This window comes from Pelobates fuscus, chromosome 1, assembly GCF_036172605.1.
Source record: "Pelobates fuscus isolate aPelFus1 chromosome 1, aPelFus1.pri, whole genome shotgun sequence".
In the NCBI taxonomy this organism is placed as follows: Eukaryota; Metazoa; Chordata; class Amphibia; order Anura; family Pelobatidae; genus Pelobates; species Pelobates fuscus.
The window spans coordinates 80,422,850-80,437,404 of record NC_086317.1 but is presented as its reverse complement, the minus strand read 5'-3'; the positions used below and the strand labels follow the sequence as shown (position 1 = coordinate 80,437,404).

Genomic DNA, 14,555 nt, shown 5'->3' with positions numbered 1-14,555 from the left:
GCAAGTCTCCCTTTTATTTATTTCTCCATTTTAACAAGCAGAACTGCAGAAGCCACTGCCGTTGCCATTCGTTGGTTGAGAGTCACAGCTGAAAACCCAAATCACCATAACCACTGACATTCTGTGCATTGCAATTTGCGCCGCTGGCTAATGACACACCAGTAATGCTTCCTGGGGTTTGAGTTACCTGCCCTGCAGCTAAGGGGTTAAACTTCATATATATAGAATTTTATAGGTAAATGCTGCACATACAGATGACTCCAGGCACCATGATATGTTCAAATCACTGAAGTGCCCAAATTAGAAAAAAATAAAATATAAATCCTTGTTTAGTACACAATCACATACACATGTATACATGCATGCCTGCAATGACATGCCTCTGAAGATCTCCCTCCGTGCATGTGCGAGTTCATGAGCAGCGTGCTGGAGTTATGCAGGGGAGGCGTGCTCTACTTGAGCGTGTCAGCCATTTCTGTTGGCTCAGGGGAGCTAACGGAAACAGGAAGAAACCCCCTGGCTGTCAATCAAACATTAATTATTATATTGTTAATTATCATTAATATTAATATTTTATTATAATACACATAATTGATTAAACATTATTTATTAATTAGTGTTTCATTACTATTTATAAATGTGCAGCTTTCTAGAGAGCGACAGTTTTGTAAACTGTGATTGTTTTGGGATACTCCTCAGCAAGCAGAAGTGTTTTATGGGTGTGGAGTATACCTTTAAGGTGCTTTAAATTTTAAAATCATTTTGAAATAATTTTGAATTCCTGACAATTCTCACTTTAGTGGATAACCCTCTACGACAACAGAATGCACAGTGTACTTTTAGAATATATATATATATTTTTATTATGTATCGCAATAATTAACTATTATTATTAATTATTAATTAAATTATTATTATTATTTTTATGTGGAAAAAAAATCATGAATCCCATGAGTTGTACAAAATTCAATTAGAATATAAACAGTGGGATGTGTGGTTCACAATATTATAATTTGTATACAAAAATTAGTTAGTGAATACTGAGACTGTAAAGAGGAGATCCTTTCCCGCTCAAATCATTGCTGTGCATTACTGTTATATTTACTTTAAATGAAAACCCAAAGCACCATAACCACTACAGTGTACAACATGTTAGTTGTCAATGTTAGTACTAACAGTCTGGGAGCCATTCCACACCTCCTGTCTGTGCCTGCTTATGAGCTTCAGATCGCTTTCCTGAGCTAAGCTTTCCCGAGGTAAGCCATGGCATGAAGTGGGCTTCTGGCAGAGAGGTGGTGTGGAGCGGCGGTGGACCTCAGGTAAGCAGTCAAACAATTATAACGAGTTTGGCTATTTAAATTGGGGGGGATCATTGTATTCCTGGCAGTATACTATTATAAAAGTTCTAACCAACAAAGTCTTACATAATTTAAAACTTAGATCATTTATTTAACTTGTGCTATTGTTCTATTGTTCCAATTAGGTATTACTGTCCAGGAATATCTCAGACAATACTGCCATGTGTGTAAACGAAGACAGAAGTACTATAAAGATTTCTTTGACAAATTTGATAAAGACAAAGATGGGCTTCTTTCTCTCATGGTATGTACTGCATATGCTTTTAAACCTAGGGTGGACTACAGCATCACTATATGTGTGCAGGGTCGGACTGGGAAAAAAATTTGGCCCGGGCATTTTTTAATCACAGCGGCCAACTGAAAAGGGGCAGGGCCAGATAGGGTGTGTTTTCTCATCCCCAATGACAAGCACACCCCATCTCAAAGTGAGAATGTTGGTTCAATGCTCTTCAAGGGCAGAACATGCACAGAGCTCTGCTGATGAGCTCTAGCATGAGAAAAAGGCCCTGTGTATGTTCTGCACAGCGCAAGCAAATATAATAACATGCTTGCGCTGTGTTTACTTGAAATTTGTGTCTGGTGTCTCCATAAATGGGATACCAGGAGACAAAAATGCCAGGAAAGAGTACTGCGCATGTGTTTGGAGCCTGCTTGTAGCATTGCGTGTGTGTAGAATGAGCTGATTGTGGTGTAGTTTTGTGTTAATAGGTTGGTTTCAGTCATGTTGTGTTTGTGGTGTAATGTAATGTATGCGTGTCTAGGTGCTGTAGAGAGTGTGTGTGTATAGGGGGCATAGTGTGTATAGGGGATGTAGCGAGAGTGTGCATACGGGCTGAAGTGTGTGTGTGTGTTTAGGGGATGTAGTGTGTGTAGGGGTTGTAGAGTGTGTGTGTATGGAATGTAGTATGTGTTTGCTTACAAGGAATCTAGTGTATGTCAGAACTGTAGTGTGTGTGTAGGTGGTGCAGTGATTGTGTGTTTGAAGGACCCAGAGTGTTTATAGGAGATTTAGTGTGTGTGTAGAGGATTCAGAGTATATATAGGGTGTGTGTATATGTGTAGATGATCCAGAGTTGGGTACGGGATCTAGTTTGTGTCTGGAATGTAATGTGTTTAGGGGTGCAGTATGTGTGTGAGGGGTTCTATAGTATATATACATATATGTTTGGAAGTATTGTGTGTGTGTGTGTGTGGTGCAGTGTGTTAGGGGGCTGCTGTGTGTGTGTGTGTGAGGTGTAAAGGGTGTAGTGTGTATTAGTAAGGAGTATAGTGTGTGTGTGAGGTGTGCAATGTGTTTGTGAGGTGTGCTGTGTGTGTTAGGGTGCTGTGTGAGGGTGCATTATATCCCCCCTCCTTTCTTCTCTCGCGAGACCCGCGAGACCCGGAGTGTTGACGCGCCGGATCTCGCAAGAGGTACCCGGTGAAGCTGCAAGATAGAGCTCCTCTGGGTCCTCTCTCCCACCCTCCCCAGCCAGCGGCCGCTTGTTAGTGCTAGTGGGCCGGTGAAGGGTATCTTTGATCTCCCCACCGGCCCATGAAGGCACACAGTAGGGCCGGCGCTCGAATAGCACGGGCCCTGCATGGACCGGACGGGGAGGTCCTGTGACCACCCCTGCCGGCCTCGGCCCATGGGCATCGCGGCCCACCGGACATTTGCCCGGTGCGCCCGATGGCAAGTCCAGGCCTGTATGTGTGTATTTGATTTAGCAATTACAAAACCCCCTGTCATGAACGCCACATCTCCCAAGTTGGCACGTGACTAGCTTCAGTGGATGAAAGCATTAAAAATAACCATTTCTCTTAAATAATATGAAAATCCCTCCTAACACTATCTACACCTGCTGTCTAGTATAAAACATGCCACCGCCAAGAAAATGTGTAAATTGGGCATTTTAGTTTACCCCAACCAAAGTAGTTTAAAAACCCACAAACACAATTTAACAAAATCTATGAAACCAAGCAGATAAAGTACCATTCTTTCTTTCCGAAGAGCTCTTGGCAAGGAAAATGAGATTATGACAGGTAATTAATGTATTCCAAAAATTGACTGAAAATGCACAATGTAATTTGCTTATATACAGTTATTTCAGATCGCTCTGTAACCATATCATCTCAGTGAATCCAGATAATTAATTTGAGACCAGGCGTGACATATATTTCATGTGTAATGCCCCAAAAAACAAAATAGTATCTAAAAGCACTTCTAAACTTTTGGTAAATGGCTCTTCACAAGTACAAATGTGGTGTTATTTCCCAAGCTATCTCTGATAGCTTATCTGATAAGGTCTGGTGATAAATATCATTGGACCTCAGAAATAAGGGGTCAGAGACCATTTGTAAATTCCTCTGCGCTATTTGGTTTACAAACAGGAAAATAGAACATGCCTTAATTGCTACACCATTTTAGGGAGCCAAATTAACACTTATCATCCTGTAGTCAATCATACCACCTCTACTGAGTAACAATCCCATGCAGCCGCTACAAACTTCACATTAGTTGAGCATACAGTATTTTGACAATGAAACAATGAATACACACCACATTAATTGACAGTATTTTTTCAGCAAAGTAATAGAGGTCCAGGCACTCCTTGGTTCAAGACAGGCACTTTATTAGGAACCACAACAGCACAGTTTTGACCCCAAAAGGTCTTTGTCAGGGGTTGGGGTCGAAACGTTGTGGTTCCTAATAAAGTGCTTGGACCTCTATTACTTTACTAATGTTTGGAAATCTGGTGTTTGATTCCGGCTCAGCAAGCACCCTGGCTCAGATTTGTGGGAGTGAGTGCAGTTCCACATATACTATTCCAGTATTTTTCCAGCAGGCAATGAACCATGCCCACTGGGCATGTCACCCTCTAATTATAATACTGTACTCATTAGGCTACAACTGGCACATTTTACTGCATTATTAAGTCAGATAATAAACATACAACCAAATAAAAAAAACAAAAAACATATAACAATAGCTCCTGAATGTATTGAAGTAAAAACAGAGATTATGAGAACTCTGAGAATTGAGCAAAAAATACATTTTTTGAGTCCTGAGCAGGGACAAATCGAAGGGCAAGCTATTGAGTTTTTTCTGAGCTTTTGCCCGTTCTCAAATCTCTCATATTCCCTGTTTGTGTAGCTCCTAAATTTGGATCAGATCCTTAAGATGTTCTGTAGTGAGACAAGTAAGTGCCTCTGATCCTGTTTCTTCCATGCTTTTGAGTGAGAGCTCTGCACATACCCGTAAGCCTGCACAGCAGGTGTAATTGTAGGATATGTACTATAGCTCTCAGCTTTCTATTGAGTGCTGAACAGAATGTAGTAGTAGATTGGGTAACTTTATCCATGAAAAGCCAGCTGATATTAACTTCCATCAGTAGCTTTCTGTTCCTTTTTTTCATGAATGAAACTGCTCATAGCTGTGTCTGCTATTCACGAGCATGGCTGTTCTAAAACCCTTTTATATAAACCCTGAAGGGTATTTGGGAATCATTCAGCAGCATTTAATGCTTTAGTTGTTTTCCTTTCTGAAGTGGAAGACAGTTTCTATACCCCAAAATCATTTTAATAATACCAAATGCATTTGAATCCTGAAATGAATACATACGATTCCTGAAATTAAAGAGGCTATGAATAATTCCAAAGTAACTTTTATTTTTAAACTCTGGAATGTGTGCAAAACTGTAAAATTGTCTTAGATATCAAGTGAAGGTTACAATTCTTCATATCTGGGTATATGTGCTTTTAACAAATCATAAACCTGCATAATGTAACCACGTAGTAAAAGAGTAAAGCAGAACATGATATCAAGATGACCTTGACGAGGACATTGCTATAGCATAAAGGTAGACTGGAGCTCAGGCAGTTGTGTTCAAAACAAATTACCTGCTTACAGCTTGTTAGCAAGAAAAAAAATAATCAAATAGCAATGCCAGCCATTACTTCTAGAACAATCTTTATCTTTACCTGTATAAAGTTCAAATCCTGTAGCTACATGGACTAATTGCTAAATCATGCATAACAATTATAACTGCAGGAGTAGTGAAGATATCTTGGGCAGAGGTTCCATGTCCAAGGCCAGTGATGGCTGACCAAAGTACCCCGTGTAGTTCACAAACGTCTCCATCTATGGTCTAGACCAGGGGCCAGCAATCTATGGCACATGTGCCAGGCATGGTACTCGAAGTGCCTGTGCCCACACTCAAGGCTGCCAGAGCCAAAAAGGAATCCCATTTGAACTTCAGATATCTGCTAGCATAAAAAGGTGGTGAGGGACAATCCTCAATTTACGCACTGCAGCACTTAGGGAAAGTGATCTCAGATCACTTCCACCCAGCACCTGTGAACGGGAATCGGCACTGGAATAGAGCAGCCTGCAGGAAATACCGCAGCTTGACCTGACCCTGGCCAGACCAGTCCCCACTGGACCTTATGTAAGCCAGCCACACTCCAAGATATAATCAGTGCTGCAGAATAAGTCTCCCCTTCATACAAATCATACTAACAGCCCACACACAAACTCACACAGTCCCCACAAACACAACACCACTGACAATCCACATCCACACACACAACCACACAAGCAGTCTCTCACATGCAATACCACAAGCAGCCCCACACTATGTGATGTATGATCCACACACAATATACCACAAGCAGCCCCACACAAACACACTATGTGACATATCATCCACACACACAATTCCACAAGCAGCCCCACACAAACACACTATGTCACATATCAGCCACACACACAATTCCACAAGCAGCCCCACACAAACACACTATGTGACATATCATCCACACACACAATTCCACAAGCAGCCCCACACAAACACACTATGTCACATATCATCCACACACACAATTCCACAAGCAGCCCCACACAAACACTATGTGACATATCATCCACACACACAATTCCACAAGCAGCCCCACACAAACACACTATGTGACATATCATCCACACACACAATTCCACAAGCAGCCCCACACAAACACACTATGTGACATATCATCCACACACACAATTCCACAAGCAGCCCCACACAAACACACTATGTGACATATCATCCACACACACAATTCCACAAGCAGCCCCACACAAACACACTATGTGACATATCATCCACACACACAATTCCACAAGCAGCCCCACACAAACACACTATGTGACATATCATCCACACACACAATATACCACAAGCAGCCCCACACAAACACACTATGTGACATATCATCCACACACACAATATACCACAAGCAGCCCCACACAAACACACTATGTGACATATCATCCACACACACAATTCCACAAGCAGCCCCACACAAACACACTATGTCACATATCATCCACCCACACAATTCCACAAGCAGCCCCCATACACTGGTAAAAGGTTGCTTAAACCTGGTCTTGACTACAATATAAACTTTATTTTCAAAGCATTGTATTGAATGTACATGTCATTAAACCTTGTATGATTTTTCATTTTGTAGGTACATATATATGTACCGTGGGTCCGATAGTGTTTGAAAACCGACAGTTAGTCTCTATGGTCTTCCCTACTTCTGTGCAGGAAGTGAATCAGGGAAGATCATTGTGGCGAAACCAACCTCGCCACTGGGCCCTGGAGAAGCCTGTTTGCTAGCCTCCTACCTACTGACTATGGCCCCTGGGTTATTTGGGGCATATTGTACTGTATATTGCTGCTACTGGCCCTTTTAACAGCATCTATGGACATATTGGGACTTTTGGGACTACTGTCCCTTTAAGACTGTGAAGCATATTCAAGTGTACTGCCTGTAATATTATATATGTATTTATAGATGTGTTAAGTTTATCCTGGGTGATTTGTATGCAGCATTCTGATTGTTCGGTAGAATCACTCCATTCAGTATATTGAGTGAAACTACCGAACAACCAGACCACCCAGGAATGAGTGTGCCTCCAATTACCGTTTGCAACAATGTTGCAAACGGGTAATTGGCAATCATGTAATGTGTTCTGTGTCCTCTGGGTGGCCGCCATTCAGGAAACAACCACGTGGCGGCGGCCATCTTAAACTACCGAACAGCGGTGTTTTGCCGTCGAGTGTCTGGAACTAAAATCGGACACTTGACTAGGCAAACACCGCTGAGACCTCCATACTTCCAGAAATTCGTATGGAAACTACCGAATGACCCGCCGTTCGGTAGAAAGAGCCCCATAAACAAGGGAATTCATTCAAACCCTCTCCAGGCTCTATAACACAGGCAATTCGTCTGTTTTCATTCCCTTGTTTGTGACCGACCGCAGGGCCAAAATGCATGGAACTGTTTTCGGATACTTTACCCATGCGGTCGGTCAAATCTTTGGAACCCCATATCTCACGAACCATTCATCCGAATTACTTGAATTTTGGATATGTTGTCCCCCTGAATAAGGGCTATCCAGCGATGCTGGATTTAAAGGTGTACCCCCGGGTTTTGGGGTACATCCAGAACTTGGCTGAAAAAGTGTACCGGATAATTGAGTTTAATGTTATCTGAGGGGAGGGGATGTGTGGGCTGAACCATGTATGTGATTGGTTATTTTATGCCTCCCCCTGGGTGTGGCCTGTATGTGGATTAGTGTAATAAAAGCCAGGCTGGATGAGACAGTCCAGAGTTCCTGTTTTACCCTCAAAGTGATGTGTCGTCTCATTATTGGGGGGAAGGATTTATTGCATGCTGTTCCAGTTGACTGCTAGGAGTACAAGCCTATTCGTATGGTTCCTATTCAATGGTCTACAGCATTCATATGCTTGGGAGAATTTAAAAGGTTTCTCGGATTCGGTGATTGTGGTGTCTGCCAGAGTGCTTGGAGTCCTCAGGAAGCACTAGGAGCATCCATTAACGGAGGTACCAAGTCGGGGTGCCAGGTGATCCGTTACATTGGTGGCAGCGGTGGGATGGCGTCCTAGTGCGAGGTAAAGCAGCTGGGAGACACAGTTCGTTTGGATTACAAATTGAGGGCAACGCTAGCAGTCGTGCAGCGCCCCTGGGAGCAGACAAGTATGGAAGGTTCTGGCTCTGGAGATGATTGGCTGGCCGAGGTGAGGCAGCGAGTGGCCGAGTATGGGGATGATATACCCATGGAGACACGCCGGGTGATCTGGAACCAGGTCATGGCTGAGCGAAACACAAGGCTGGACCGAGAATTCCGGTTGGCAAAAGAGAGGAAGTATGCTCAGCAGCAGGAGCGGTACAGCAGCCGAGTAGAGGCTGCATCCGAGGAGGTTAGCCGTCTTTCCCTGAGGCGGCGGGAGGAACCCGAAGTGGGGGTCCTCATAGACTGGTCCTGTGAGGAACCACAACAGGCAGGTAGAGATGGGACCAAGGTCTCTCCACCGGGCCCTTACTCACAAATGTTGCGGGGCCTCACGGATTGGTCCTGGGAAGACCCACAGATGGCAGGTGGAGATGGGACTGCGGTCTCTCTACCGGCCCTACAGGGATGCTGGGCAGTCGGCCCAGATCCCCAGCGGCAGTGTGCGTTACAGGGAGCTGAAAGTGCCGTTCTTGCTCCCCAGCGGCAGTCTACGGTGCAGGGAGAGGAGCCTGTTATCCCCTCTCCCCAGCGGTTGAAGGTGTGTAAGGGAGAGGAGTTTGTTACCCCCTCTCCACACCGACAACCTAACCCACCAAGGGGAGACAGTAAACCCCTCACCAGCGCAGATGGGACCGTGGTCTCTGCGCCCAAGTTACAGGGAGCTGAAGGGGCCGTCCTCCCTCCCCAGCGGCAGTGTGATTTGTTGGGAATTGGGAGCCCAGTCTCCATTCCCCAGCGGCAGTGTGAATTGCAGGGAATTGGGAGCCCAGTCTCCATTCCCCAGTGGCAGGCTGAGTTACAGGGGACAGAGGTAGTTGGTCCTACCCCCCAGCAGCAGAGTGATATGCCGGGAAGGCAGTGTGAAGTGCAGGGAGAGGAGAGCAGCGTCCTCCCTCCCCAGCGGCAGGCTGAGTTGCAGGGGGCAGAGGTAGTTGGTCCTACCCCCCAGCAGCAGCGTGATTTTTTGGGAATAGAGAGCCCAGTCTCCGTTCCCCAGCAGCAGGACACTGAATTGGGAGGAGAGACAGTCGGTCTCCCTCCACAAAGACTGAAAGTAGGCATGGGAGAGGAGATTGTTACCTCCTCTCCCCAGCGGCAGATCATCAATGGGCAGAGTGTTCTAATGGGAGAGGAGATTGTTACCACCTCTCCCCAGCAGCGGATCATCAATGGGCAGAGTGTTCTAATGGGAGAGGAGCTGGTTACCACCTCTCCCCAGCGGCAGCTTAATGTACCAGGGGGAGACTGTAAGCCCCACACCTGTGCAGATGGGACCGTGGTCTCTGCACTTCCAGCACAGGGGGTAGGGACGGTCGGTCCTGCCCCCCCACAACAGGGCTGTTTAGCCAAAGGGGAGACAGTCTGTCTCCAGCAGCAGAGCTGTGTAACTAAAGGGGAGACAGTCGGTCTCCAGCAGCAGAGCTGTGTAACTCAAGGGGAGACAGTCGGTCTCCAGCAGCAGAGCGGTGTAACTCAAGGGGAGACAGTCGGTCTCCAGCAGCAGAGCTGCGCAGCTAAAGGGGAGACAGTCGGTCTCCAGCAACCAGGCTCCAACCAGACTACTCCTGTAGTAGTGCTGGCACCAGGGCAGAGTACCGCTGGTCTCTGCCCACTCAGCAACCCACCAAAACAGCCTACCAGTCCCCCACACAGCCGGGGTGAGGCACCTGGACCTGGACAAGTTTTTCCATTACTCAGGTGTAGTAACCATTCATTGTGGGTGGACTGTACTGCTGTTTCTGTTTTGTGGGTGGGCTGCTGGACTAACAAGGGCACTGACCGGCAAGAGGTCAGGTACCCTGTTAGTATGTTTGGAAAAGGGGAGAAATGTGGCGAAACCAACCTCGCCACTGGGCCCTGGAGAAGCCTGTTTGCTAGCCTCCTACCTACTGACTATGGCCCCTGGGTTATTTGGGGCATATTGTACTGTATATTGCTGCTACTGGCCCTTTTAACAGCATCTATGGACATATTGGGACTTTTGGGACTACTGTCCCTTTAAGACTGTGAAGCATATTCAAGTGTACTGCCTGTAATATTATATATGTATTTATAGATGTGTTAAGTTTATCCTGGGTGATTTGTATGCAGCATTCTGATTGTTCGGTAGAATCACTCCATTCAGTATATTGAGTGAAACTACCGAACAACCAGACCACCCAGGAATGAGTGTGCCTCCAATTACCGTTTGCAACAATGTTGCAAACGGGTAATTGGCAATCATGTAATGTGTTCTGTGTCCTCTGGGTGGCCGCCATTCAGGAAACAACCACGTGGCGGCGGCCATCTTAAACTACCGAACAGCGGTGTTTTGCCGTCGAGTGTCTGGAACTAAAATCGGACACTTGACTAGGCAAACACCGCTGAGACCTCCATACTTCCAGAAATTCGTATGGAAACTACCGAATGACCCGCCGTTCGGTAGAAAGAGCCCCATAAACAAGGGAATTCATTCAAACCCTCTCCAGGCTCTATAACACAGGCAATTCGTCTGTTTTCATTCCCTTGTTTGTGACCGACCGCAGGGCCAAAATGCATGGAACTGTTTTCGGATACTTTACCCATGCGGTCGGTCAAATCTTTGGAACCCCATATCTCACGAACCATTCATCCGAATTACTTGAATTTTGGATATGTTGTCCCCCTGAATAAGGGCTATCCAGCGATGCTGGATTTAAAGGTGTACCCCCGGGTTTTGGGGTACATCCAGAACTTGGCTGAAAAAGTGTACCGGATAATTGAGTTTAATGTTATCTGAGGGGAGGGGATGTGTGGGCTGAACCATGTATGTGATTGGTTATTTTATGCCTCCCCCTGGGTGTGGCCTGTATGTGGATTAGTGTAATAAAAGCCAGGCTGGATGAGACAGTCCAGAGTTCCTGTTTTACCCTCAAAGTGATGTGTCGTCTCATTATTGGGGGGAAGGATTTATTGCATGCTGTTCCAGTTGACTGCTAGGAGTACAAGCCTATTCGTATGGTTCCTATTCAATGGTCTACAGCATTCATATGCTTGGGAGAATTTAAAAGGTTTCTCGGATTCGGTGATTGTGGTGTCTGCCAGAGTGCTTGGAGTCCTCAGGAAGCACTAGGAGCATCCATTAACGGAGGTACCAAGTCGGGGTGCCAGGTGATCCGTTACAATCATAGAGACTGTCTGACCTAAGTTGCATATATTGGGCTGGACAGAGGCAAAACCAGAAACCACCGGGCCCCAGTGCGAAAATTGCATCCTAACTCCCTTGAAATTGTTTTTATAGGTTTTTTTTTTTTAATCTCACTGCTTAGTAGATATACCCCCAAATAAAACATACATGTATTTTTTTGTTACGTGTTTTCTTTGGAGGGTGTATACAGGGGGATAGAGGCTTGCAAAAGCTGCAGACCCGCTGTCCTCAGCCTTGAAACCCCCCCCCCCCCTTTTACAAACACAGACTTTAGTCTGTAGCAGTAAATTGAGCAGTCAGAGGCTTTTCACTGAGATTTATCTCTGCTCGAGCCATGGACACACGAAATTGGCTTTCCAATGTACTTTAGTGCATTGAGAAAAGGGGAAGGCAGGGGTTAAGAGCAGTAGGAAAAACTTCCTGGCCGTCTGATTGGCAACAAGAGAGGTGTTTTGACACCCGGTTAACAGAAATCAGCAGTTTTATAAATTGAAAAAAATCACAGACTCCAGACACATACAGCACTTCCACAGCCACCTGTAGTGTTCCTTTAAATATCTTTTTCCAAAATGGAATGTTCCGTTAAATAAATGACTAATGTGCTACATAAAGATGACGAATATAAGTAGGTCTCATGAAACCAAGTGCAACCTTTGACCAGTAAGGGGGTGTAACCCTATTTAACCCATGACTTTACAGTACGGTTCTGATGGAAAGTCATGTAATAAACATTCGCGTCACCATTGGCCATATTCCAATGTTTTCAAACCTTTGAAATGCAGATATTTGTGATCTAAATTTCATTTGATTCTCAGCAACAACACAGGCTTGCTGGACATCTTAGGAAGTGTGTCCTGAAGCAGTCTTGCTAAAATTAGAGGTCGCTGAGCTGGGAAGCTATAGGTTCTCTTTAATAAATTGTTTATGTTACTTGAAACTCCCAATTGTGGGTCTGTCTTCTTTAAATAGTTCTAAAAATGTTAATTTGTTTCCATAGTAATACAAATTAAAAATAGATACTTTCCCATGGTCTTGTATCTGTTTATGGAATGACAGAGAACCTACAGCAGGATGTGAATCTGAATTCTACTTTGAGACTTTCTTTGACCTGTCTGTGAGATGGAGGGGAGGGACATCAAGACCAATGTGAATGTTGTAAACTGATTCCTGTTCTTGGATATGTTCTTCAGAAGGGCTCCAATTTATTGTATGTGTTAAAGGAGCGATAAAGTGTCAAGGTTTCTTGGCACTGTCACTGCTCCTGAGTTGGGATGCTCTCTGAGCTGAGGGAAAGCATCTCACTAGCACAACAAGCTGCATTCAAAAGTTATACTAGCATCTCTCTGATATTATTACCAAATTCACTGATTGATCTCTCCCACCAAAAAATTAAAATGTATATTAGTAAACAATGTAGCATAGACCCCAATTGAACCTAGGATCCACATCATGGGCAAAACACAAGTGTTTTTTGGAAGGTAGGACGCTAGTGGTACGGACTCCAAGCCCATCCTATGCACTGTTTGGTAGATGGAGATAGTAAGACAGACTAGTTGGATAACACACTTATGTTACTTGCGAAGGTTATGGTTGAAGATGTTTCCCACTTCTGTCTCTCTCTTTATCAAATAACAGCATATATATATTCAGATCTCCCACTCTGGGTACAGAATATTTTATAAATACTTTCCAGTGTCCAAATACCTTGTATAGGCTGCCTCATAGATTTCAATGAGAGAAACTGAGCCGTTAATGTGCATGTACTTAAAAACACAATGGCTTGTGGCAGTTGCTGTTAACCTGGCAAGTAGTTTTATTCTATTTTTGTTTTCCTTTTTTAAATACATTATCTGTACGTCTACCCCTCAGTACAATATGTATCAATAAAATATAAGAAAACGAATGATGCGGTGCAAGAATGCAGAGGAATCGCAGCAATACTTTAAAACCTACCAACCCATACAGTTAGACTGGAAATTCAAATACAAATGAACAGAAGAATAAAGTTGCGCTCAGACTTTGATAAGAAATATCACAATCTTGCTTGTAGTAGTCTATATCCATAGACGGGGATTATACCGTCCAGGCGCACATATCTGGAGCTGAGTATAAGCATGCAAGTATAAGAAAGTGCAATTCCTTTCCCTTCATTTAGCATCACTTAAGATCCTAACATACTACACTATATCCGTGTCTTTTTCCTTCCCTCCTCTATATCGCCTTGAGCGTGGGAATTCCATCACAGGCGCTGCTCCCTGATCCTACTATTTGCTTGTAGTAGTGCTTGTAATAGCTAGAGTACCCACAGAGAAAGGGAAATAAATATATGATGTATATGTCAGTTTCGGCAACAATGTATTTGTTGATACAGGAATAAAAAATGTTTTACTTGCGTGTTGCAGAGCTATTCTGTAATGTTACATTTGACAGTGGTAGCAGTATAGCCACGCCGGGGATAAAAGGTGTATTACAACATATGGAATATCTGAAGATGGAAAACAAAGGAGCTATACCCAGAATACTTACAAGATCACAAGCCGTATGCTGTGCTCACAGATAGTAAGGCTTTAGGTGGTATTGTACCCACAAATGGATCCTCTTGGTAACCTGATTTACAGGATCCAGTAATATTTAAGAAGTAAAACTTTAATGTAGAAATGAACAAAATACAGGTAAGTAAAACATATTGTAAAATCACCAATGCATTTCGCTCTTGGTGCTTTTCAGAGTACAATTAGTGTCCATCTGGCATGAGGGTTTTAAATAGTGTCCTTACAGTCTCTTTTTTTATTTTGCAGTCCACTGTGTTGAAATGGTTTTAACTCCAGAGATTCCCAAGCCTTTTTGCTTTTATGCTATTTTTGTTATGTGGTGTCAAAGGGGTTATAATATACTGTCCAAATTCAAATAAATATACCGTCCAAATTCAAATAAATCTTATTTTTGTTTATGCTTCACCAATAGGGTC

General features: G+C 44.0%; 1 protein-coding gene across 1 annotated transcript in view; it reads left to right on the top strand.

The window, feature by feature from the left end:
* LOC134587646 (uncharacterized) overlaps positions 1 to 14,555 on the top strand; it is a 109,292-nt gene that overhangs the window by 81,261 nt on the left and 13,476 nt on the right. The window contains exon 6 of the mRNA XM_063444193.1: positions 1,484 to 1,602. Coding sequence (XP_063300263.1) covers positions 1,484 to 1,602 — 119 coding nt within the window. The remainder of the gene's footprint in view (positions 1 to 1,483; positions 1,603 to 14,555) is intronic.